The 22,819-nt window shown below is 43.9% G+C and overlaps 1 protein-coding gene across 1 annotated transcript in view; it reads right to left on the bottom strand.

Annotated features, from left to right (window-relative positions):
• Window positions 1-18,708: 18,708 nt before the first annotated feature.
• KDSR (3-ketodihydrosphingosine reductase) overlaps window positions 18,709-22,819 on the bottom strand; it is a 51,440-nt gene continuing 47,329 nt past the window's right edge. Inside the window, exon 10 of the mRNA XM_019538380.1 lies at window positions 18,709-22,794. Coding sequence (XP_019393925.1) covers window positions 22,675-22,794 — 120 coding nt within the window. The 3' untranslated portion in view covers window positions 18,709-22,674. The remainder of the gene's footprint in view (window positions 22,795-22,819) is intronic.

The following is a 22,819-nucleotide window of genomic DNA, read 5'->3' on the forward strand; positions in this document are numbered from 1 at the left end:
CCAGATAAGTGTTCATTAAAAGCAAAAATAAGAAGAATGAATCAGGGGAAATAAAAAGTGTGATATGAAGAGTGGAAAATTGACTCTTTAAAAACTGGTGCACTTGTTACGGTGGGTTTTTTTCCCTAGGGGATGATATAGGAGATGATTTTGCATATGACCTGCTTTTAGTATTGTGAGAGAGAGGCATTTTGATTTGAATTAAGATATTTCAGTAGATGGTAACTGTGAAATCAGCTTAAGTTTTACAAATTTGTGTTGCTATATTGTTTTTAATTGTGTTTTCCTGCTTGTTGTTTAGAGATCTGGGGAGCAGAGGGATGAAGGAAAACACAGTAATGTGACCTGGGATAGATGAAACACGAGTAAAACAGTTTCCAGGGCAAGAATTGTATGGCCTGAAGAACACAGAATAATACCACATAGACAACTGGGGCATGTCCAGACAAGTGCGCATGTGCATCTTGCAGCTTCTCAAACCTCTTTGAGATGCTGCAAGATGCATGTGTGGAAACAAAAAAAACATTCCCCGTGGTGCATATTTGCAGCATGGGGGCAAAATTGGTTAAAAAGAAACACACCGCAGAACAGCGGGGCAAGCCATAGCCCCAGGCAGTTGGTCCCGGGAGGCAACCCGGGAGTCAGTCGTCCAGGAGAGATGCTCAAGTTTCTGGCAAGAACATCTCTATGGGGGTTTATGGATGTGGGTGGGGGTGAGGAGTAGCAGGGAGATGTTGGGGGATGTCGGGAATGGAGTGGGATGTCAGGAGCTATGAAGAATGGCAGGGGATGTTGGGGTGGTGTTGGGAGTACAGGGGGTTGCAGGGGGTGTGGGGAGAGGCTGTGGGGAATGTCCCAGTGGGTGGATTTGTGGAGGGGCTCAAGCAGGGACTTCCACATGCCTGCCCCCTGCCCCCACAGCCCTTGCGATACCAGTGGCAGCAGGCAGCATAGCTTTGACTCTGCTGCAGGCACAGCAGCTGGTGACCCAGTCCTGTGTGACCCAGGCTCCGTACATGCTGAACAGACCTGACCTGGCCTGATAGTGCATGGCTTTGGATAGGCCAGGTCTGTTTAGCATGCACAAAGCCCGGGTCACACGGAGATGCATCGCTGACCACTGTGCCTGCAGCAGAGCCACAGCCCCGCTTGCCTGCTGCTGCAGGAGCTGGGTAGGGGGGCAGGTGCGTGGCAGCCCCAGAGCCATATATATAGACAGCTGGGGATAATGTATAGTGGTCTTTTGTTCTAATTGTGGAAGAATATACATTTTGGGTACAGTATTTAAAAAAATGGATTTGGGATCCTGGTGCAGCAGTCCAGCTGACACAAGGGGCTAGTGATCCCAGATACCAACTGGCTGGGCTCCAGAAGTTCCTGAGAGTGAATAGACATGAGTTGCTTGCTAGGGCAGGTTTTTATATTACTGGGGCCAGGACAGGGCAGCTTTTCATATCGCTGGAGCCAGCACAGGTGCTGACCCTGGGGTCTGGCTCCCTTTGGCTGCAGATCCAGGAGGAGCCAGACATGGTTATTTTGCCTCAAGTGGTACAATTTGCACTACACCAAAGTGCATGTCCAGGCACGTGTGCTGAGGCAAAAAGCCCCGGCTCAAATTTGCACCGCTTCTATTTGAGCTGCTGCAAGAGCACATGTCTGCATGTGTAGATGCACCCCCTGGAGACTAAGGATTTTCACACAGAAAGCTGGAAGAATGAATACACCCTAATAATAAAGAAATAAACTTTAGCACCTTAAGAGAGCATAGTAACATTTGTCTTCTGCAATAAAAAATAATAATAATTCAGCAAATCCTTCTGGACATAGGATCGTAGGAATGAGTGGAAAGGTCCACATGAGGTTAGGGCCATTTGTACATGCCACAAAATTGGCCTTTAATGTGGCTTAATGCCCTTTTGCACCATTTTAATGGTGCAGCTGTTTGCGTTTGTTGGTGGTATAATGCTCTTTAATGGTGGGCTGTTTGCATGTGTCGGTAGCATAATGTGCATTAAATAACTTTGGGACGCAGCAAAATAAAACATCTCTGAAGTGGTTTAGTTTGCTGCAGAAGGAAGCACTGTGCCCCATGCATCTGAGGGGCTGTGCAGGCAGCCTGGTGGCAGCCTGTGCAGGCAGGTTCCACTGAACGAAGAAAAAAAAAAGCGGCGAGCCTGATCTTTTTTATTTTTTTATTTTTTTTCTCCTTGGAGCCTGTCTGCCCACCTGAGCTGCACAGGGGCCCAATGCTTTCCTTTGCAACTGCAGTGCCCTCCAGGACAACTTAGGCTGGGTGCTTGTGGGTGGGTGCTACCGAGGGGTGCCACCGCTGCTGTAGAGGGAAGCACCAGCCCCTGCCCCTGCCACAGCTCAGGGACTGCTCAGCCTGCTGGCAGCTCGTCTTCCCCTCCATGGCTCCCAAGAGGCAGGAAAGGGTCAGGCCCAACCCTTGTGTAGTGCCATGGGGAGTTTACTTTGCCTTAAATTGAAGTGGTGTTTTTAAAGACTGACTGCTTCAATTTAGGGAGAATTAAACCAAAGAAAACCCCCCTGGCATGTACAAACACCCATCTATTCCAGCCCTTTTCTCAAAGCTGGATTATTCCCAACAAAGCCTTCCTAGGCAAGTGCCTATCCAACCTCTAGAGAAGACACCTATGGTACAAGGTAGGGTGAGGACAGTTTATGAGATATCTTAATTTAGCATCTAGGTAAAGGAATAGAAGTGAATAAATACAACCAGTCAACACAAGCACTTATCAAACTGTTAATGGGTGTATGTTAAGTGTCAGAGTACCCTAACTGTAAGGAAAGATTTGAAATAGGTAAACCAAACACTGCTTTATCATAAAATCATAGAGAAGTAGGGCTGGAAGGGACATCCAGAGATCATCTAGTGTATCCTTGTCCATACCATCCTATACAATTTATAATCTAAATTCTACATAAGACTACCATCAACCCAGGCACAACACAGACCTAACACCCTAACTTGCCACAGGTAAAGCAGGGGAACCACAGCAGCCAACATCCTTCTTCTATTAAATGTTGGCAATATATGCTCAAGAAATGCCTGGTAGAAGACCATGCCCCCCACTGCAGAGGAACGCAAAAACCCTCACAGTCCATACCAATCTGACTATGGGGTAACATTCCTTCCTGACCCCAAATATGATGATCAGTCTGACCTTGAACAGAGGAGAAAGACTCTCTAGCCAGGAACCTCCAGGCTTAGTCCCAGCAAGAGCATTGGTACACCCCCGTCGAAGTCCCCAGCCTTGGTTGTAGGAAACACTCAATACCTCTGAGGGAGGCTTAAAAACATCCTGGTACATGTAGGGCGGGGGGAGGGTTGGGGCAACCAGCAAAGCCCAAAGGTGTGAGAAATACCCATAGTAGAATAGGCATAACTATGTCTAGATCATCTGTCACAGGCCAGCTGGACACTGTGAGTGTATCAATTTTATCACAGGCCAACTGGGCTGTTTGATTCAGTTTCAGATCAAGGAGGCAAAGTTGGGAGTGAAGTGAAGGCAAATTTATTATAGTTTACACACACAGACCAGTTAACCGAAAGATAAATGCGATAAACAGATAATACAGTATTAAGGAGCTAATAGTAAATAACAGATAATAACAACAGATAGATAGATCAATTCTGTCACAGGCCACCTGGGCACTGCAAAGGTATTAACCACTGAGTTGTTCAAAACAACAGATAGACAGACATGGGTTGGCAAATTATCGATAGTCCCTGAATACCAGGTGCACGTCAAGTGATTCCAGCGAAGTCAGGTGTCCCCAAATGACGCTGTCAGAGGGATTACTGGAGAAGGTCTCTTGATCAGGATCTGATCCTCACTCACACTGGGAGTCCAGAGTCTGGGCATGGAACAGAAATGACCATTCTGTTCCCTCCTCCCTGCTGGTTACCTGATGCACTTGCTTTTTATACCTAGTCTTATGCTAATTTGTTGGCTTTAGAGCCACTCATAATGTTGCCCTATAGCTGTTACCCTATGGGATTGAAAGGTGTTAAAATTATCGTAAAAGGTTACTACCCAGACTCGGGTTTATCCAATAAGCAAATTATAATGCAGCACCTTTAGGTTTGAGATTGACATTGCTCCACCTAAGCCCCAACCCCTTTTAGGTTTCATTTGAATATACTTTCTTGGGATGTGTTGGGTATGCCAGGCAGTTGGATCCAGTTTTTATCGTCAAAACTGAACCCTGAGCAGAAACTGTTAGGTCAGCTAATCTCACATCTACAGCTTTGCCTATGGGGCCCAGTCAGTTCCATGAACAGTTAATTTTATCATTTTGGTTAAACTTATGATAGACAAGTTACATTTGCAGTTTACAAACTTACAAGCTTTATATTAACTAATATTACCTGTTTAGGCAAAATACCAAATGCCTTTAAGAAGCACATATTTATTGCTTATTAATCCCTCTGGTTCTTGCCAGTACAATCATCCCCAACCAGCAGCTGTCAAAAATCTTCTAGACTACCTCCAGTTATGGAGATTCCACAATTTCCCCAGGCAGTCTAGTCTGTTGACTCACTATTCTAACAGCAAAGAAGTTTTTCTGGATATCCAATCTGAAATTACTTTGCTGCAACTTCAAGCCATTGGTCCATATCCTCATCTCTTCAGCAAGACAGAAAAGGTGCTTTCTCTCTTCTTATGACAGCCTTTCAAGTAATTGAAGCCATTCAAGTGTGTGCTACATCATGAGAAGTTGCTACAGTATTGGACATTACAGATCAATTGCTGTGAATTGTGGGATACCTTCTCAGGGAATTGTGAGGTCCAAATACTCATGCTTTACTCCTTTCTAATCAACTGCTTTTGCATACTGGTTACAAACTTATTAGCACAAACCTGGATGCAGTGCAGAGGATTGCAGCACTCTTCTTCATCATAAGGGGCAGATTAGAACAGAACTATTCCAAAGATAAAACATAGAAACTGACTTAATTAATTACCGTGTAGTAAATGCAGAGGCTACACTGTTCCAGTTATTCACAGGTTTGGACCTATTAAACAAAGGATGAGTGATAGGACTAAATCACTGTGCATACCTGGGGAAGCTTGCTGTAGCCCCAGAACTTTCAGATAGATAAACAGACATTCCTGGAGGCTGAAAACCTGCCATGGCACCAAGAGAAAAGTTGCCAGTACAGTGGAGAAGCAAGTGGTAATTGCCACATGAAAGCATGTTACTCGAGGCTGCTGTCAGTCAGTGGGTAACAGATTACTGGTGTTCTGCTGTGGGTGGTCATCCTTGAAGTGTACAACATCACAAAATAGGTCTTTCTGCTTAAGCGTGTCAAGCAAAATACTGTGCATGAAACAGATGGATTAACTGAGATGGGCTAATTTAACTGCGTGGGGGAAACTGGTGGGACACATCACAATTCAGTGCATTCTGATATTTCTCAGAGGTTACACAGGACTCCATAAATTACAATGGCTGCATTATTGCTACAAGTGTTGGCTGTTCTTGAGAAGCCTACAACACCTAGACTTCTAGAGAAGCTAAAAGCAGAGACTATTTCTCTTGGACTTTGTTAAGATTGGCAGCATTTGAGTGCTAATTGTGATTCTTGAAGACCTACCTACCCCTTTTCACTGGCTCTTGAAGCCATCAATGGGTAAGATGGACAGATGCAAGGAAAAGTTTAAACTACTACCTAAGCTGCTGTAGAATGAATGTGGACTGTGTCTTTTGGAGGCTAGAAGGCAGGTAGCAGTGGCTGTCAACAAGCCTCACTCACAATACAGGAAACCTTACAGTTACTGCCAAGCAATATCTGTGAGAACAAGAGCAAGACGTTATTTTTTAGACAGAGTGAGGTGAACAGGCTCACTAAATCTGAACAGCCTGAAAGTGATAGCCATGCAGTTCTGCTGAAAATAAATTGGCATAATTAAATACCACCTGGGGCCAGGCAAAGCATCCCTTTGTCCTAAAATGTCTGAGCAAAGCTTAAATACTTCTTGCTGAAAGAATTCTGTGACATTGTGCCCACAGACCAGGAAGCTGTACATGTTTAAAAAAAAAAAAAAATCAACAGATTGCTCCAAGTGTAGCCCAAGGAACCATTGGTAGCATACCAGTGATGTGATTACCTGCTTTGCTGTTCCCAGTTATGCTACATTCTGTTTCTTTTTAAAGCTCTGTGTCAACTAGTGCAGACCTGCATGATGTCTGCAGCTGCAGTTCACTATGGCTTTCCATTTTAATAATGCCAAGCGCTAAGTGGTCCTGAATTTAAGTACAGCACATAGGTTTCTCTTTTTGACGCCTCACCAAGCTATATGCCTTAAAACAGGTATGGGCAATTATTTCCTCTGGAGGGCTGCTTAACAAGTTTTGTCAAGGGCCACATGGGTATCCTCGCTTCTTGACAGTTGCCCTGTCCCACGTTGCCATCACCCCTAACTTTTGACACCGGAAGTCCCTCCCCGTGCTCTGGAAGTACTCCTTTTGGCAGAAGGGTTGTGCTCATGGAACCAGAAGTCACAACCTGTCACACTGTCTCTTACATAAGACCTACCCAACACCAAATGTTTCCCCACTGTCCATGTTGGTCCCAGAATCCCCTGTCCCCATCACATGGTATCTGACATCAGAAGGTCTACCCCTTGATTGGGAAACATTGCCCCTCCACAGGACATACCCTCACAGTGCATGGCCTGCCCCAGGAGTTCTGCCCTCCAGGATATGAGGCACAGGCACAATGTATCAGGTAGCAAGGGGTTGGGTCCCCTCTAACATCCTGCCCCATCACCCTCAACCAATTGGTGGGGGTTTCAGAGGCATTGGACCTCCCTGAGAACAGAGCCAAACCAATTGAGTCTAGGACTGCACATACAAAATCTTTCAGCAGAAATTATTTCAACAAAGTATAAATAAAAAAAATATACTAACAATCAAACATCTACTATACATTTTATTTTTATTTAAAAAACTAATATGAGTTGTGTATGTAGAGATGATTGAATAATAGCTCAAAATAAAGTCTTACTCTTGTATGCTGTATGCTGCCCAAAGTATAGGTGCAGTGTAGTAGACCTCTCAAACCTCTTCCAGTTGGTCACCCCATTCCTCCCCTGGCTTGTTCCTGCCAGTGGTCTTACCTGCCATGACTTGATGGAATTAGCTGACCAGGGACCATCTCATTGGAGGAGTAGACTCTCCGTTACTTGGCCCTTATCTAGATGGGGTCCCCTCCACCTCCATCCACTCTTGCTCTAGCTGCCCCTATTAGCTCTGAGCCCACTTCTCAGGACTACAGGCTTCAGGTCTTAGCCATCCCCTCACACACAAAAATACCCTGCCACAGATTTACTTCCCCCTAAGTGGCTTGCTTTACGTCCCAACCAAAAATAAAACCAAAAAGCCTTGAAACTGATCTGCCTCCTTAGTGTGACGCTGCTGGTCCCTCCAGCTCAGGTGACTCCAAGTTACTCTTATCTGGCTTTCCTTCAAGTCAGTTGCCATCTCCACAGGGAGCTCCTTCCCCTTCAGACTCCTGCTGTTCCTCTGTCTCTGTGTCCAGAACTGGGGCCTCGCATAGTGGAAAAGGTATTAGTGCAAGAAAGCCATCAACATCCCAGCCTCTTTAGTAAGGGGGAAGGGGCCCTGTTACAATATTGAAAATTAAGATAAAGACAAACAAAGGAACTCACTCAATGGGAAGAATGAAACTTCTGATGTGCACTAACTAGAAAATCAAAATCAGGTGTCATCTCCATTGTTGCAATATGGAGCACTGCTGCAAGGTGATCATCACTCAGCGAAGATTTAAGATTTGATTTGTTGACTTTCATTACAAAAAATGTCTACTCACGTACGTATGTATGTTGAGCCAAACAGCACAAGCGTCTTCCGGACATGAGCCTTGACTTATGGAAACTTCTGTGCATTGAGAGAGGCATAAAAGTTAGGAAGTGGCACTGATTTGAATTGCTCCACAATCAGTGCATTGCACTGCAGGTCAATAAGCTCAAGTTGGAGGTCACATGGAGCACTGTCAACATCAAATGTGAAAGGTAAGGAGATCACAGACAGGTCTTTCCTATCATTCAAAAATCCTCAAATGGGCAAGAAAATTCAGCATGCAAGTCCACTAGTAATGACATGGGTTTTTTTAGATTTTAATCACAAACAGCAATCTGCTGCAATGTAGGAAAAAAGCTGAAATCTTTGTTTCCTATCTGACAGGAGAAAAGGAGCAACTTCATCATAAATTACTTGATGCTGGAATGCAATTCATGAGCAAAAAGCCCCTTCCCTTGCAGTCATGAATTCAGATCATTCATATAGCCCATGATATCAATGGGAAATGCAAAAGTAGAGAGCCAATCCACATCATTCAGCTGTGGGAGATCCAAATCTTTTCCTTTCATGTTAAAAAATAAACCAATCTCAACTCTCAGTTCCCACACTCTTTTTGAAACATTACCCAAACTAAGCCATCTTACATTGGTATGTTACAGAACATCTGTGTGCTGAGATTCAGATTCCTCAAGCAGTGTTACAAATTGCCTGCGGTTTAATTCGCTTGCTTGAATGCAGTTGCTCACTTTTGTAACTGTGTCCACAACAGTGCTTAGTTTTAGAAAACTTTGACAGAGAACCTCTTGATGAATAATACAGTGTAGAAAAACATTTTTCTATTCTGGATGTTTCTCTGACTTGGTCTTAAGTTCTGCACAAAGCAGGACCCCAGGTCAAAGGCCTGCAGCATGCCTGTGATGTACCTGTGATCCAGTTTGTCAAACGCCTTCTCCTGGTCCAGGGATAGGAGGGCAAAAGATAGGTCCTTCTGGTGCACTTGCTCCAGGAGATCCTGAACCAGGTACAGGCTGTCAAAGATGGAATGTCCGGGCACCGTATACGTCTGATAGGGATGGATCACATCTGTCAGCACAGACCACAGGTACAGTAAGATAATCTTGCTGCTACCTTGTAGTCCATACAGAGCAGGGACATGGGGCACCAGATCCTCAGGTCATGGGGATCCCTCCTCTTTGGCAGGAGAGTCAGCATGGCCCTCTGGCATGACAGGGGAGTTTCCCAGTTCCCTTGGGTTCAGCCCAGGCTCCAGCAAAGTCTGGGCCAAGGATTTCCCAGAAGGCCCGGCAGAACTTCAAGGTTAGCCCATCGATGCCCGGTGCCTTGTTGCCAGGCATCAGGTGGAGGGCAGCTGAAAACTCAGCCAGAGAGAGAGAAGCCTCTAGCCAGTCCTGGTCACCCACATTGACCTGCAGGCCTGGGGACAAACAAAGTGACCGTCCTGCAAGAGGTGGCTGAGAGGTGACTAAAAAAGACAATGCTTCCCCACTTCAGCCACCAATTAGGTTCATCAGCCAGAGTCATCAGGGTCTCCTGCAAGAATACCACGGGGTTCTCCCATTCCTGAAGGAAGGAGCACCTGACATCTCCGGAGACCCTTCCTGTAATCGTGGATGTCGAGGGTCATGATCTTAAATGACCTCATGGCTGAGGGAGTGGAGTAGACTGTTCAGCAGGGGCCTTGAGCATCTAAATGCCCAGTGTGGGGTTCACCAGCTCGCGCAGTGCCCTCCCATAAGTATACAGGGCATCTATGAAACTGCAGGCCTGTCTATAGATCCAGGTGTTGCAGCTTTTGGGCCCCTTGCCTTTCCCCACCAGCACCCTCGCAGTGGTGAGGATGCTGTCAGTCTTCCCAGCAGTCCAAGGTGAGCTGACCCTTGCTGATAGACTGGTGGGTATAGTGGGTCAGCCTCAGCTTTGGTGCCCATGGTCTCAGGGGATAGGTCCTGGCCAGTGGAGTGAGGAGCCTTCTCCATGGGCTCCTGCTCAGAGCTGTCTAGAAATGCAAGTAGCTTCCTGTTAGCCCCAGTAAATCAAAGTTACTGTCTGCAAGCAGGAGTGCGAGTTCTTCCTTGTTCCCCACGCTCCTAGCATTAGAATTGAGGCACCCGAGACCACTGAATGGTGCCTTTGGTGCCTCCCCCTTTCTGATGCCCAAAGGGCCTCTTGCTACTTACCTGGGGTGTACTGTTGCATGTCTTGCAGTCTGTAGGTTTACTATTCATTCCATCCAGGAAGAGCATACACACCAACTGCAGATGCTTCCTCAGCCTGACAAAGGTTTTTTAAACCTGAAAGCTTGCCAAGATACAGTTCTCCAACTATTCAGTTGGTCTAATAAAAGATATCATATCTATTTAAAGAACCTTGCCTGCCTGTTCCTTAGACCAACACAGCTACAACCAGAAACCCAGTTAACACACACAAGTGACACAAGTTTTGTTCTTTGGTGATGCTGCTGGTGGCACCTGTGAGTGGTCACTGCTCGCCACCCCTCTACTCCCCGCCACCGACACAGCTGGTGGCATCTGTGGGTGGTCACCGATCGCCGCTGGCCATGGCTGATGGCGTCTGTGGGTGGTCGCTGACTGCTGGTTGGCACTCACCACTTCCCCCCCAACTGACACCACTTCAGCCATCTGCGGGAGCTCCCCGCTTGCCACCGCCATGCCTCTGCCGCCACCACCACCACTGCTGCCATGCCTCTCCAGCCTCTTTGGGTACACGTCATTCATGGTTTTGCTTTCAACAGTTTGAGGGGCACTTTCACAGAAGCCCCTGCACCTATCTCCTTGACACCTGGCAGGCTTCATGCCCTCAGAAGGGGCTACCATCCCTGCTGTTTTCATCCTGCTCTGCCTTAACACACACATGACATGAGTTTTGCTTTCAACAGTTTGAGGTACAGTTTCACAGAAACCTCTGCACCTACCTCCTTGAAACTTGGCAGGCTTCATGCCCTCAGAAGGGGTTTACCATCCCAGCTGTTTTTATCCAATTCTTCAAAAAATGACAAAAAGTTATAGGTATTTTAGTGATTCCCCATTATAATCTATGGCCAAATCACCAAATCACACGGAATCAGCGCTAAATCTTTCTAATCCGATTTGGCCAAATCTATTCGGGACAGTGATCCGAATCATCAAATCAATTCACTGTTCCCCGAATCAGCCAAATCTGAATCGAATACTAGCTGCTTCGCACAGGCCTAATGGATAGCACAGCAAAAGATGGGGCAAGAAGCAGAAGGCAGAAAAACAGATTGGACAGGGAACACAAAGAAGGAGCAAAAAACAGAGCAGCAGATCAGACAGAGGAAATGAATCACAGTAGCACTCAGAAAGAATGCAGGCCTCATTTGTGGCATCCCTGCCACTGCTGCGGAGTAACAAAGTTTAGTCATTTCGTTTATCAAGTTGCTTAACTATTCTTGTTAGGCTACTTGGTGGCAGAGCCTAGACATATTTGTGTCCCTCCCGCTATAAAAGAACATTCAAACACTAACTTTGTGGCACATGAACCATGCTTCAGCACACATGTTAACAGGTAAAAATACAAACCAAAACAAACAATCAAAGGTGTGAAGACCAGGTGGGACATTTGAAAAGAGAAGACATCCATTTCCTGTGAACCCTGAACAGCAGAGTTCAAAGTGATTACAGGATAAGTCACTCACAAACGAATCTTGCATTACAGCTGGAGGTTTGCTTGTGCTGCTACAGATACAGGTAGGTCCTCCCTTCCACTGTGCTGTGGAAAGCTTATCCTGTTCCAGAAGAAGGAACCATTATGCTGGGGTTGGGTGGGAGGGGGGAAAAGTTTTCAGGAAACATTAAGTGTAAAGGAAAAAAAATCCTTGTCAAGTTTTATAGGACAGGCCTTTTTTATAATTTCCAAATTATTTTGGTATTAGAACTACAGCTTTTGCTTGTTTCACTTTTTATTTATGTTTCAGAAGCCAGCCTACTGTTGGTAATACATTATGCTTATTCATTTAAATACTGATCTACTGGCAGCCTGCAATACTTGAATTATAAAACTGTTTTCTTCCCAAGCCTTCAACCTTTTGAGTCTTTTTCAACAAGGAGTAGCTAACTCGCCAACCTATTTACTGAGGTCAGACAGACAAATAAATTTTCCATATTTAACCTAACAAATACACACAAACCGATATTCAAACTTTCTGAGCAGCTATCATGGACTTCAATGGAATGTGCTGGTTGCAGGGCTTCTGAAAAGAGTCAGACCATTTTTGTAAATGCATAGATAAGAATATAAGCCTTGCTGTAGTAGATCAGACCCAAGGACTCTCAAGCCCAGTATCCTATTCACATATTCACAGGGGCAAACACTCATATCTTAGACTAGAGCAAAGGTGGCCAACCTCTGTGAGCGGCATGTTACAAATCAGCAGACTTGCCGCATGTGGGTAAGTGCTCCAAGACTCTAGTTATGCAGTTTTCTGTAAGCAGTTTAGTTTAGATTGGTAGTGAACAAAATACACATTTTTCCTTGGGACCGGGGGGCGGGGAGGGGTGTTAGACTGGGCTCTGCCATTTTAAAACCAGTCTGTATGCGCCAAACTTCTGTGCTGTTATAGGTATGAACTGGGTTCCAATCACATATACCGCTAAAAGCGTAATGTCTGTACCTAGCCTAGATGTACTGCAGATCAGTGTAACTTTCCTGGAATGTTACAAAAGTACACTGGGAAAATCAGGTACCATTTTGAGCCAGTCCACCTTGAACCGGTTCAGTGTTTGATGTGTAGACAGGAAGGCATCTATACATGTGCTCCATGGTGGAGTGGGAAGGGGGGCTTTAATTAGTGGTTCTTAGAGATACTCTAATTAAAGCACCTGCAGCATCATACGTATTCAGTGTCCCACACTTCAAAATGGTGGTGGGGGTGCTCCAATGTGTGCTAAATAGCCAGCATCAGAGCAGAGCTCCATCACGTGTATAGGTGCCCAGAGTATGCCAGGGCCTAGTCAGTCCTCTAGGCATCCCAAACTGCACCCCCTCCCTAAGCCCCTGGGCAATGGAGCTGTTTTTGGTTGCAAACAGGACTCAAAGATCTACTTCTACTTAGAACTAGGGCTGTCAATTAATTGCAGTTAGCATGCATGATTAACACATTAATTTGTTTTTGAATTAATTTTTTTTAATGCACATTAATCGTTGCTGAAGCTGGGGGTAAAAGTGTCCCCTTCTCTCTGTTGTATGCCTGCCTGTGTGCTGGGGGGAAAGCAACCCTTCTCCCCTTGGTACTACATGCCTGACTGCGTGCTGGGGAAAAGTGGCTTGTCCCCCTTTGCTGCTGCTGCTGCTGGGCCCTCCCTCTCCCTCTCCCACTTGGAACAGACTCAGCAGCTGGATGCAGGTAAATGTATGTGGGAAGGATGGGGAGAGGCAGGGGTTGGAAAGCCATGTCTTGGGAACTGTCTAAGTTTTGTGCACATGTGTGTACATCCAAAAATATTTATAATAATTGGGATTCTATTATTGTTTAACTGCATGATTAAAATTGCAGTTAATCACAACTGTTTTTTTAAATCTCACGATTAATTTGATAGTTCAACAGCCCTACTTAGAACACTTAGCAGGGTATACGTGCACACTTTTGTGCAGGGAAATTTGGGAACCAGTTCACAGCGCCATTCTTGGAACGCTTCAAGTGTAATGTCCATCTACACCTTAAGAAACAATGCTACACACCTACCCAGTTACCAGCATAAGAACAGCCATGGTGCGTCATTTATGGAGTTAAAAACTTAAGCTCAAACCAGCTGGATTCAGGGCTAGGGACAGATATTCAAAAAGCCTGAATTGATTCAATCTTTGCAGATTACTCTAACCTGGCTAGGCTAAACCGGTGTGTAACCATACAGACATCCCAGAAATACAGCCATGTTGCTGCAGTGGCTCAGGCTAGAAGGCCGGGAGTGCTAAAGCAGCCCTCCCTTCCCTTGTATAATGCTGAACTGAGGAAGGGCATGGCCAGGCCCCAGCAGGATGCTCCGATTAGGGAGCCCCCTCCTCTGCCCGCCCCACCATAACAGAGCATTTATCAGCTGTGTTGTCAGCATTTAACCCCTTATCAAAAAGTAATAGTTCAAGCTCTTCTTAAACAACTTTTTTCAAGGAAGGGAACATTCCAAGGTGGGACGTTACCAGCTACTGTTGATTAGCTCCAAAAAAGACACAGTCTAGTTTGCCTTTGTCCCATCTGCCACAGCACGGACCATAGCCAGCATGTGGTCTCCTAGCTAATGCCAAGAGGTGTCTGTGTAACGCAGAGTGGAGCGGGGAATTCCTGCTTAGCAGGGAGTAGTGAGGGGAGGTGGGGAGCACGGGGAAGCTGGGCAGATGCTTGCAGTCTCTGCCAGAGCTCCAGACAGGGAGCGGAGGGAAGGGGCCAGCTTTGCTGTGGGGTAGAGAGCCCTGTCCAGCCTAGAGAGCATGCCGGGATGCTGGAGGGGTCTGGTTTAACTTAAACCAGGAAGAGGCCTGGGACAGACATTCCACAAACCGGTTTGACCCAAATCAGTTAAATCTGATGAACTACATCTTGAACTTGTTTCAGCCATTTTCAAACTGGTTTATGTGCACTGAACATCTGTTCTGTTACAGGTTTAAACCAGTTTCTTATGACTTAAACTGGTTTATGTGTAATGTCTGTCCCTAAAAGTCTTGGGGAGAATGTCTCAAATGGAGAAGCCTGATCACATAATATTGCCTATATAGATCTAAAAGGATTAGGATTACACAGGATTAAATCTAGTGTAGCATTAGTATGGAGTGGAGTACAATTTAAGTTCACTGACACTACCTATACTTTTCAAATTGATATAGCTACTACCAAATTAATAGTTAAAAATTATAATTTTGTGTTTCAATTGTGAGAAACACCTGTTGCTTCAAAGAAATATCCAACAGATTTAGCTGTAGCTAGGAGTTTTATGCAGAAGGAAATGAATTCTTGTACCTCACCCCCCCCATTCTTTTCTGTAAGAAGGATCTCTTCCTTATCTTTTAGTCTTTTCTCAGACAAAGGGAAAAAATGATATTACTGGTTTAACCAGTTCTCCCAGGCCCATTCTTACCTTTACAAGGATGTGTCTTGAGACAGGAGGTTATCAGGAGCACCTCTCTCAGATTCCTGCAGGACTTTTAACTTATCACATACAATAAAAGTTAAATAGTAGCTTTCCACTGATTTACTGTCTCACTTTGGCAAATAGGTCTTGCCTCTTCCTTTATAGTTTGTTAGATTGTTTTATCCTCAGTTCAACCCTTTCATCTTTAGTGACCTAGTTCTTTATTTACACTAATTGCTTTAGCAGTATCCACTGTTTTTACATACTACAGCACTAACTGTGAAGCTCAAAAGGGTTTAAATTAACATGGGAATTTCCTTGCAAGCAAAAACTAAAAATAAATGTTGTGGGTTAAAAGACATCTCAGATCATCTTACCCAATTCTTCAATATCAATTTTGCCACTGTATAGCTTTTTGTTCAGGATTAAAGTTTACCAACTGACAAGCACTTGCTATTGATGCTCTTTTGGAGTACATCTTGGTTTCCAGTTCCAGGGGTCAGTTTCAGGAATTTTTTCCCTAAAGTCAGTAAATGAACTGCATTTGAAAGCTCGTTTATCTAAGCCATACAGTTGTTCCAATAAAAGATATTACCCCACAAAAATCCTTGCTCCCCCCACCCCCTTAAGAGCATAAAAAATGTTGAACTGAAATCTCCAGAAATAAATTATTAAATTATAGGTCTTGAAAGGATCACCAAATTACCTAAATGTATTTGTATGAGGGCAGAAAGATCTTGGTAGTTTGTATAGGGGAGGCAGGGTGAACACACAATTTTCATCAGTTCTCTTAGTTTTTAGAGTGCCTTTTTCCCTGTCACAACTTGAAATCCTAACAAGATCTCTTAATTACTACCAGCCCTGGAAGATGGTGGATCACTGTCACCTGCTCTCAGATGGTTAAGTAGGTCTAACAGTTATTGGAAAAAGCCCCTCATGAGATTGTCAGAGAACTCAGCCTTTCAAATGAAATTTTTTCTTCATTTTTGTTCGTTTTGCTTTGGCCTGTTACTTTTATTTTTTTTGTGAGTCTCACTTCTGATGGCAGAATTCTCCAACTCATTTCCAGTATGATCTTTTCTTTCTTTAAGTCAGTATTACAGCACTAGTCAACTGGCCATCAAGAATGATGAGGGGGAGCAGGTGGAGGGGAGCGGTCCATGTCCCCCACCCCATTTGGGCCCGCTCCCTGCTTCCCTCTTGGTGCTTGGGGTCCCAGCCCTTTGCCTCCCCCCCTGCCACAGTGGCTCCCAGCCCCGATGTGGGGGAAGACTAGGCCTGAGGGTGGGGGAACAGCGGGTCAGGCTGTATGATCACATAAAGGTAACCAAAAATCAAGACACCAGTGTTGCTATGCCATGGGTGCCTGGCTGGGTCATTTTTATGCCACTAGGAGGAACAGTTTTGGAAGGCAGGTTTAGAATTTGAGATTTATTTTAACAGTAGCTATTGGAGTCAGCCCATTCTACCTGTGGATGTCACAGCCTACAATTTTTCTGTTGAACATACCACGGAGGTTGGCAATAACAATGAATTATCTATGACTAAATTATGAACAGAGACATGTAGTTAGCTGTTTTACTCAGGCAGAAGGCAGGAATGTAAAGATAACATGTTGCCGGAGAGATCCTTTGAGGTTGGTGGGTTACCTGTAAGTCAAGGCAGGCTGGTCCTCCAAGGCTACTTTAATGAGATATGCTGTCATTTTCTAGGAGTGTCTATCAAGACTTTCTGCCCACATACAAATATATTTAGGCAGTATGATAATCCTGACTGCTTTATTTATCCACTTTGAAATCTCTTCAACCCACCTTAGCCCCTCAGTAGCACCATTTCCACCTATCCTTTATATTTAAATTACTACTTTCTATTTAGTACACCTGCTCTCTAAGTCCAATCATAGCATCCAAAAGTAAGCTGTCACTTAAAATTCTTTATTATTTTTTGCTTTGCACTCAAAAAGATAATTCTGGGAGATGGAAAGGTTGATCACCTATGTCTAGTTGGGCCATGAAAAGTCAAGAGTACCCAATGCTTTGCAAGTATCAGCTGGCTTGACAACACAGGGAGTCCTTGACTTGAGACTGAGTTCTGACTAACAGCATTTACAACCTTAATAAATGGGCATCCTGGTAAGTCTGTTGCGGTGGAAGGGGTGGAGGCAGATCAATGCCCCGGCAGCGGAAGGGCTAGGGCTGGGGCAAGTGCTGCCCAGCTGGAGCAGGGGGGTAGTGGGATGAAGGCGCAGCTTGTCCGAGAGGTGTGGGAGGAGGTGGGGCAGCTCCCACCACTTCATGCTGTTGGTCCGGGAGGGCACATGTGCCCCTTGATCTACACAGGGCCAGCGAAGCCAGGGCTGCACTGCATTGCACCCTGGGAGGGCATGGTGGCACTGGGAGCAGGGGCTATGCCTGCTGCCACTGGACCAGACATGGCTGGACGGGTGGGGGTGCTGTGGCTCCTGCTGCTGGGCACCATTTGTCCGGAGGTAGCACAGCAGCTGTCCTGCCCCAGCTGGGCCAGAAGTGGCATGGGCTAGCCCTCGCTTCCAGTGCCTCCCCAGAGGGCAGCACAGTGCAACCCCAGCCCCACCTGCCCCGCATAGATCCAGCGGCATCCCCCATGCCCTCTGGGACCAGCACCGTGCAGCAGCAGGAGCTGCCTCCCCTCCCCCCTCCCTACAGACCAGCTGTGCCTTTGTCTTGCGCCCCAGCATTCGACTTACAACATTGTTTTCAGGAACCAATTGTGTCACAAGTCTGAGGACTGCCTGTACTCAAAGGATGAATTCACTAGCATGAATGAGATCCTATAAAATAACTGGGATTAAAAAAAAAAAAAAAAAAAAAAAAAAAAAAGACACTTATACCCCTGCAAAATGGTTTCTCCAATTGTGGGGCCTATAGGATGTTTTAGCAATGTTGAGAAGGTATGCATTATATAATAAAATTGGTAACATGGAAGCTATTTCTTCTCCATATTTCCTGAGACGTTCATTGCAACAACTTCTTTATCTAAGTTTTTCATCAAAATTTGCTCCTAGAATAAAATTTTTCGTATGTTAAATGTAAACTTGGTACAATAAAAAGCATGCAAATGTACTGAAAAAAAATCTGTATAGCGAACAGCCTTTTAAGTTTCATTTGCACAATGCTGTCACTTAACATTAAAAAGGTAATTTATCTCATAGCCTAAGGCAGGGATCAGCTATGTGTGGCCTGCAAAGCCACTGCATCTAGGCCATGGAACCAGAGGGCTTTGCCTGTACCCGTGCTGGGCAGCTGGAAGCTACTTCCACGTTGCTGCCACTTCTACCCATCCTGTGCAAGTGTGTGTTCACATGTGCATGCAGGCATGCTTTGGGCTTGCAGGTGGACAGGAAGGGGTAGAAGAGGCAGCAACATGGGAGCAGTTTCCAGCTGCCCAACTTGGCCCCAGTGCAGCTCCTTCAGCTGGAACCTGGGTTCACACTGCAGCTAGGGAGCAGGGGGTGCTGGAAGAAGCACCAGTTCTGCAGAAGCAGTTCCCAGCTGTGTGTTTTCAGCCGGGATGCAGTGAAAACCCCCTTGCTGCTGATGTACCATGGAAGCTACTAGGCCTGTGCAGCTACTTCTAGTCTAAGGCTCAAACCCCACCCCCCAAAATACAACATTGTCAGCCCATGTGTTAATGTGACCATTCCTTCAGGGGAGGGGGAAGAGACAGGAAAACACAAAAAACCCAATCACAATGATATGCTTTCTTGGTCCTCCATTTATTTTGAGAAATACAAAATACGAAAATTAGTTTACAGTTTCAGCACAAAAAATACTTATGAACAAGCACAAGATGGAATGTTTTAAAAATAATCCTATACAATGTTACCATTTAAAAGTGCCTAGAGTTTTTCACAGCAAAACAAAAAACTTATAGTTTAATTATATTTTAGTAAAATATTAAAATTACTTAAATTGCACATAAACACCCTACAGAAGAATATAGCTTGTGTAAAGTTATGATTAAGTCTGAATTTAAAACAGTAATTAGAAGCTACATGGAATGGAAGAGAAACATTTTTGGTTCAACTCTCAAACCTAAACTAAGTTGAAAACTGATCAAGAAAAGGCATATGATGTTGACTAGTTATGGCACTAGTGATTAAATTATGGTCATTTGACAAAACGTGGTAAAAGGTTGTTTTGTTTGATTCTTCACAGATCAATTTCACTACTGAAGTTTTTAGATGCAGGTTTCTTTATTAAATTTAGCTGCAAGTAAGAACCTGTGGGCAAGTTTGCATAGTATTCTTGTTTTCAGCTCCCTCCCACCTTAAAAATGTGTAGGTTATTATTTGTTACAGTAACTTAAGAAACAGAAATTTAGGTTAAAACATTTTAGATTCTTGTAACCCAGGGATATAAAAAAGTCATCTGGCCCCAAAGGCCAGATGAGCAGTTTGGGACCAGTCCACAGGCTGGATGAATGGTGTGGGACCAGCCCTGTGGGCTGGGTCAGGCCCATGTATTCCCCTTGCCCTGCACATGAGATCTAGTACATGTAGTGCCCACTCTAGTTGGCCAGGACAAGACATCACATGTGGCACGTGCTCTAGCCAATCAGGGACCCAGTGGACAAAGAGCCTGGCATCCTAGGTACTTTGCTACTGCCACAGGAACAAGCTGTGGTGCTGCTGGTGTTCCACTGCTACTATTTGCACTCATATGCCTGGCAACCAAGCAGGTGCCCCAGCAGCACCTTGGGAAGTCTGGCACTGCTGCTTCTTCCCACAGCTACAATCAAGTGCCTGGCCACAAGCCGCAACACTGGAGTCCCAGCAGCACTGCAGAAAGAAACCTGGTATCATGGGTGCTTGGCTGCTGACAGGAACCAGCCACAATACTGGGCTTGTTCCCAGTGGCTGTTGCCTGGGTGGCTGGCTGCTGCACTAGGAAGGTCGCTTATCACAGCCAGGATTGGGACAAAAAGTCTGTGGACCAGATGACCTGGCTCTGTGAGCTGAATTCCACCTGTGGGCCATCTGTTTGACACCCCTGCTGTAACCAATTACTGAATTCGATTACAAAATGTCATAATACTAATACACGCGAAGTCTGTCAATTAGTAAGTAAACCAAGTGCAGTAGTTTGCACCAGCAAAAAAGTAGTAACCCTTGGATGTTGAGGGCATTTTTTTTTTTTAAACTTGGGTCAAGCAACTTCAATAGCCAGAAGATCCAATCTATAGAGACTTCCATACAGTAAGAAGCTTTACTGAATATGCAGTGTTACATATAAGCTTAAGCCTCTGCATGAGTGGATCACAGTATCAAATTCATCCAATAGTCTCTTACTTCTTAAAACACCTCTGCCTCATAATTCATCATCTACATCCAAGATTTACAAAGTGACTAGTTAGTCAAAGGTGCCCAGTTTGAGAAACTTTAAAATTTGCTCTCAGCACTTTCTTTAGAAAAGTAAGTATCCTTTACCATGTCAAGTTCAGCACTGAGAAACTGAGGCACTCGGGATCTCTAGTTATTTAAAAAACTTGGCCTTTATGCTTCTGATGCAAATCACATGCTCTTTAGTTCAGTAATTGACTTAAAAACATTTCAGTATCATGCATTCGATTCATATCTGAAACCTACACATTAATAAGAGAGATCATAGGATCCTAACAGCATAGCTGTGTTGGCTTTGAATAACCATGGAGACGTCAATCACAGAGGTTATCCTAAATGCTTTGCAATATGCAATCTGTATTAAGCAGCATAAAATAGTTAATGTATACGCAGAACAGATTATTCTGCTGTAAGAAACTCAGCTATTTAGAAATGCAACAACACCTACTATTCTCAAAACTAATCATATGATTAGAGGCATGCACAACTTCAAACATATTTATTTAGAGACACTAGTTGGCAGGAACCCAAACTTTAGGTTTTGTAAAAATCTCACAAAACCTAAATCTACATCCCAAGGAGAGTGAGATGGTTAAAATGTTTTGCCGGCCAGTATGAATTTTCTTCTATGCAGTTGTAAAATGAACCTTGTAAAATGAACTGTGCTAGTGCAAAAAAAAAAAAAACAGAAGTAAAAATGGATCAATTACACTGGGTGGAGGAAAAGCTTTGCTGTTAACATTTGAAGTTCTTCCACAATTAATGATCAAAATACAAAATTATCCTATAGCATCCCATTAAACAATTCTTTAGGAAGAGGGTTTAAAATTATGCAAATGCTCTCTCTCTCATTAAAAACAGCAGCAATTTTGTCAAATATCTGGTTAGAAAACCATTTCTTGTCAAGTGCAAATACCAAATTTTAATAGCAGTTTTAAATTAAGACTTCTGATTGATCATGGAAAATCTGACATCTAAGATGTAGTAATGCTAACAAATATGAAGGATGCAGCTTTTGCAAAAAGACTCATCATAGGCACTTACTGTAGTCGTCCATTAAATGAACAGTATATACACTGCACCTTCTTTATACCATCATTGTTATAAAACCAAGCATTTTCAATGTTAGAAACTTTAAACTGTTAGAAGATACTGTTGTATTCACTGTCCTCTGGTACAGATGTAGAACAAAACTGACTCATTACAATGTACATATAGCAACAGCTAAAACAGAGAGAGAGAGAGAGAGAGAGAGAGAAAACTTTTAAACCAGACCTTGCCATCCTTAAAAAAAAGAAAGTGTATTCATATCCAGGAATAACAATTAACCTGGAATACCACTTTGACACTGTGAAAGCTACATTCCTGCTACTGGAAGAGTATCTGCTATTTTTACACTTAATTACAACCAATTCCATCATCATTTGGCTCATTGTTTGCAGTCTTTTTAAAAATGTGCACAATGGCAGCATCGGAAGCTACCTTCTTCTCCAGAGCAAAACTGGCAAAACAAAAGGAAAGGGAATAAATTAGAAGATTATAAGTATTCAAACAATTATGACTTTCACGGCCATTTTAAACACTTATGTACTAATGATTTGATTTTCTATTTTTAAGAAGCTATACAATTTTTTCTGGCTTCCTGATGTATCTCCTAGCATTTCTCTGTAGGAAATGGGTTCTTCATCTCCCTTTAGAGAGTATGCATCAGTATAGCATACCTCTTAACTAGTCCCACACTGAGAAGGCTTGGATCATACAAGAATTCCCACCATTTAAGGTTCCCATACCCATCATAATGGTGCACGATGAATATAGCAAAAGAAGCCATTATTGACGGACAGATCTTCAGACTTACTGTCAATGAGAAAAAGTTATCATTCAAATTAAAATGTGGTCTTGGAAGTCTGTTCACAAATTAAACCCAGTTAGCAAGGGGAGTTCAAAACTTCTTCAGTTGAGTGTGTCATGGTATTCATTCTTACCTGTAAGCACCACCAAAATAAGAAAACCTAAGTATTTGTCCAGAATTACCAGCAATACCTCACTATGAAATTCTACTCTTCTTGAACAAAACCTCAAACATTACTGCAATTTAAACCACTGGAAAAAAAAATCTTTAAAATCTAGTTCTCTTTTATACTTTTGCATAGTTTGGCATTTTCTGGGGTTGTACTTTTGTTTTCTTTTATTTGCTTTTCACACGAACTCATCCATCACATATCCAAATGCCTTTATTCTAAAGTCTTCAGGTGAGAAATTCAGTCCAATTTAGCAGCAAGCTGTCCAATATTATGTGACCTTCCGATTCAAGGAAAGTTATTCAGTTTTATCTGTGCTTTCAGATTTTTCCCTTTGTATCATGCAGCGACGAACTATGCTATCAAAACTTCCTAGGTAAAACAAACCAACGATGCGAAAAATGCCCATGCAAACCATCTGCAAGTACAGAGAGAAAGACAGC

This window comes from Crocodylus porosus, unplaced genomic scaffold, assembly GCF_001723895.1.
Source record: "Crocodylus porosus isolate Cpor-Errol unplaced genomic scaffold, CroPor_comp1, whole genome shotgun sequence".
In the NCBI taxonomy this organism is placed as follows: Eukaryota; Metazoa; Chordata; order Crocodylia; family Crocodylidae; genus Crocodylus; species Crocodylus porosus.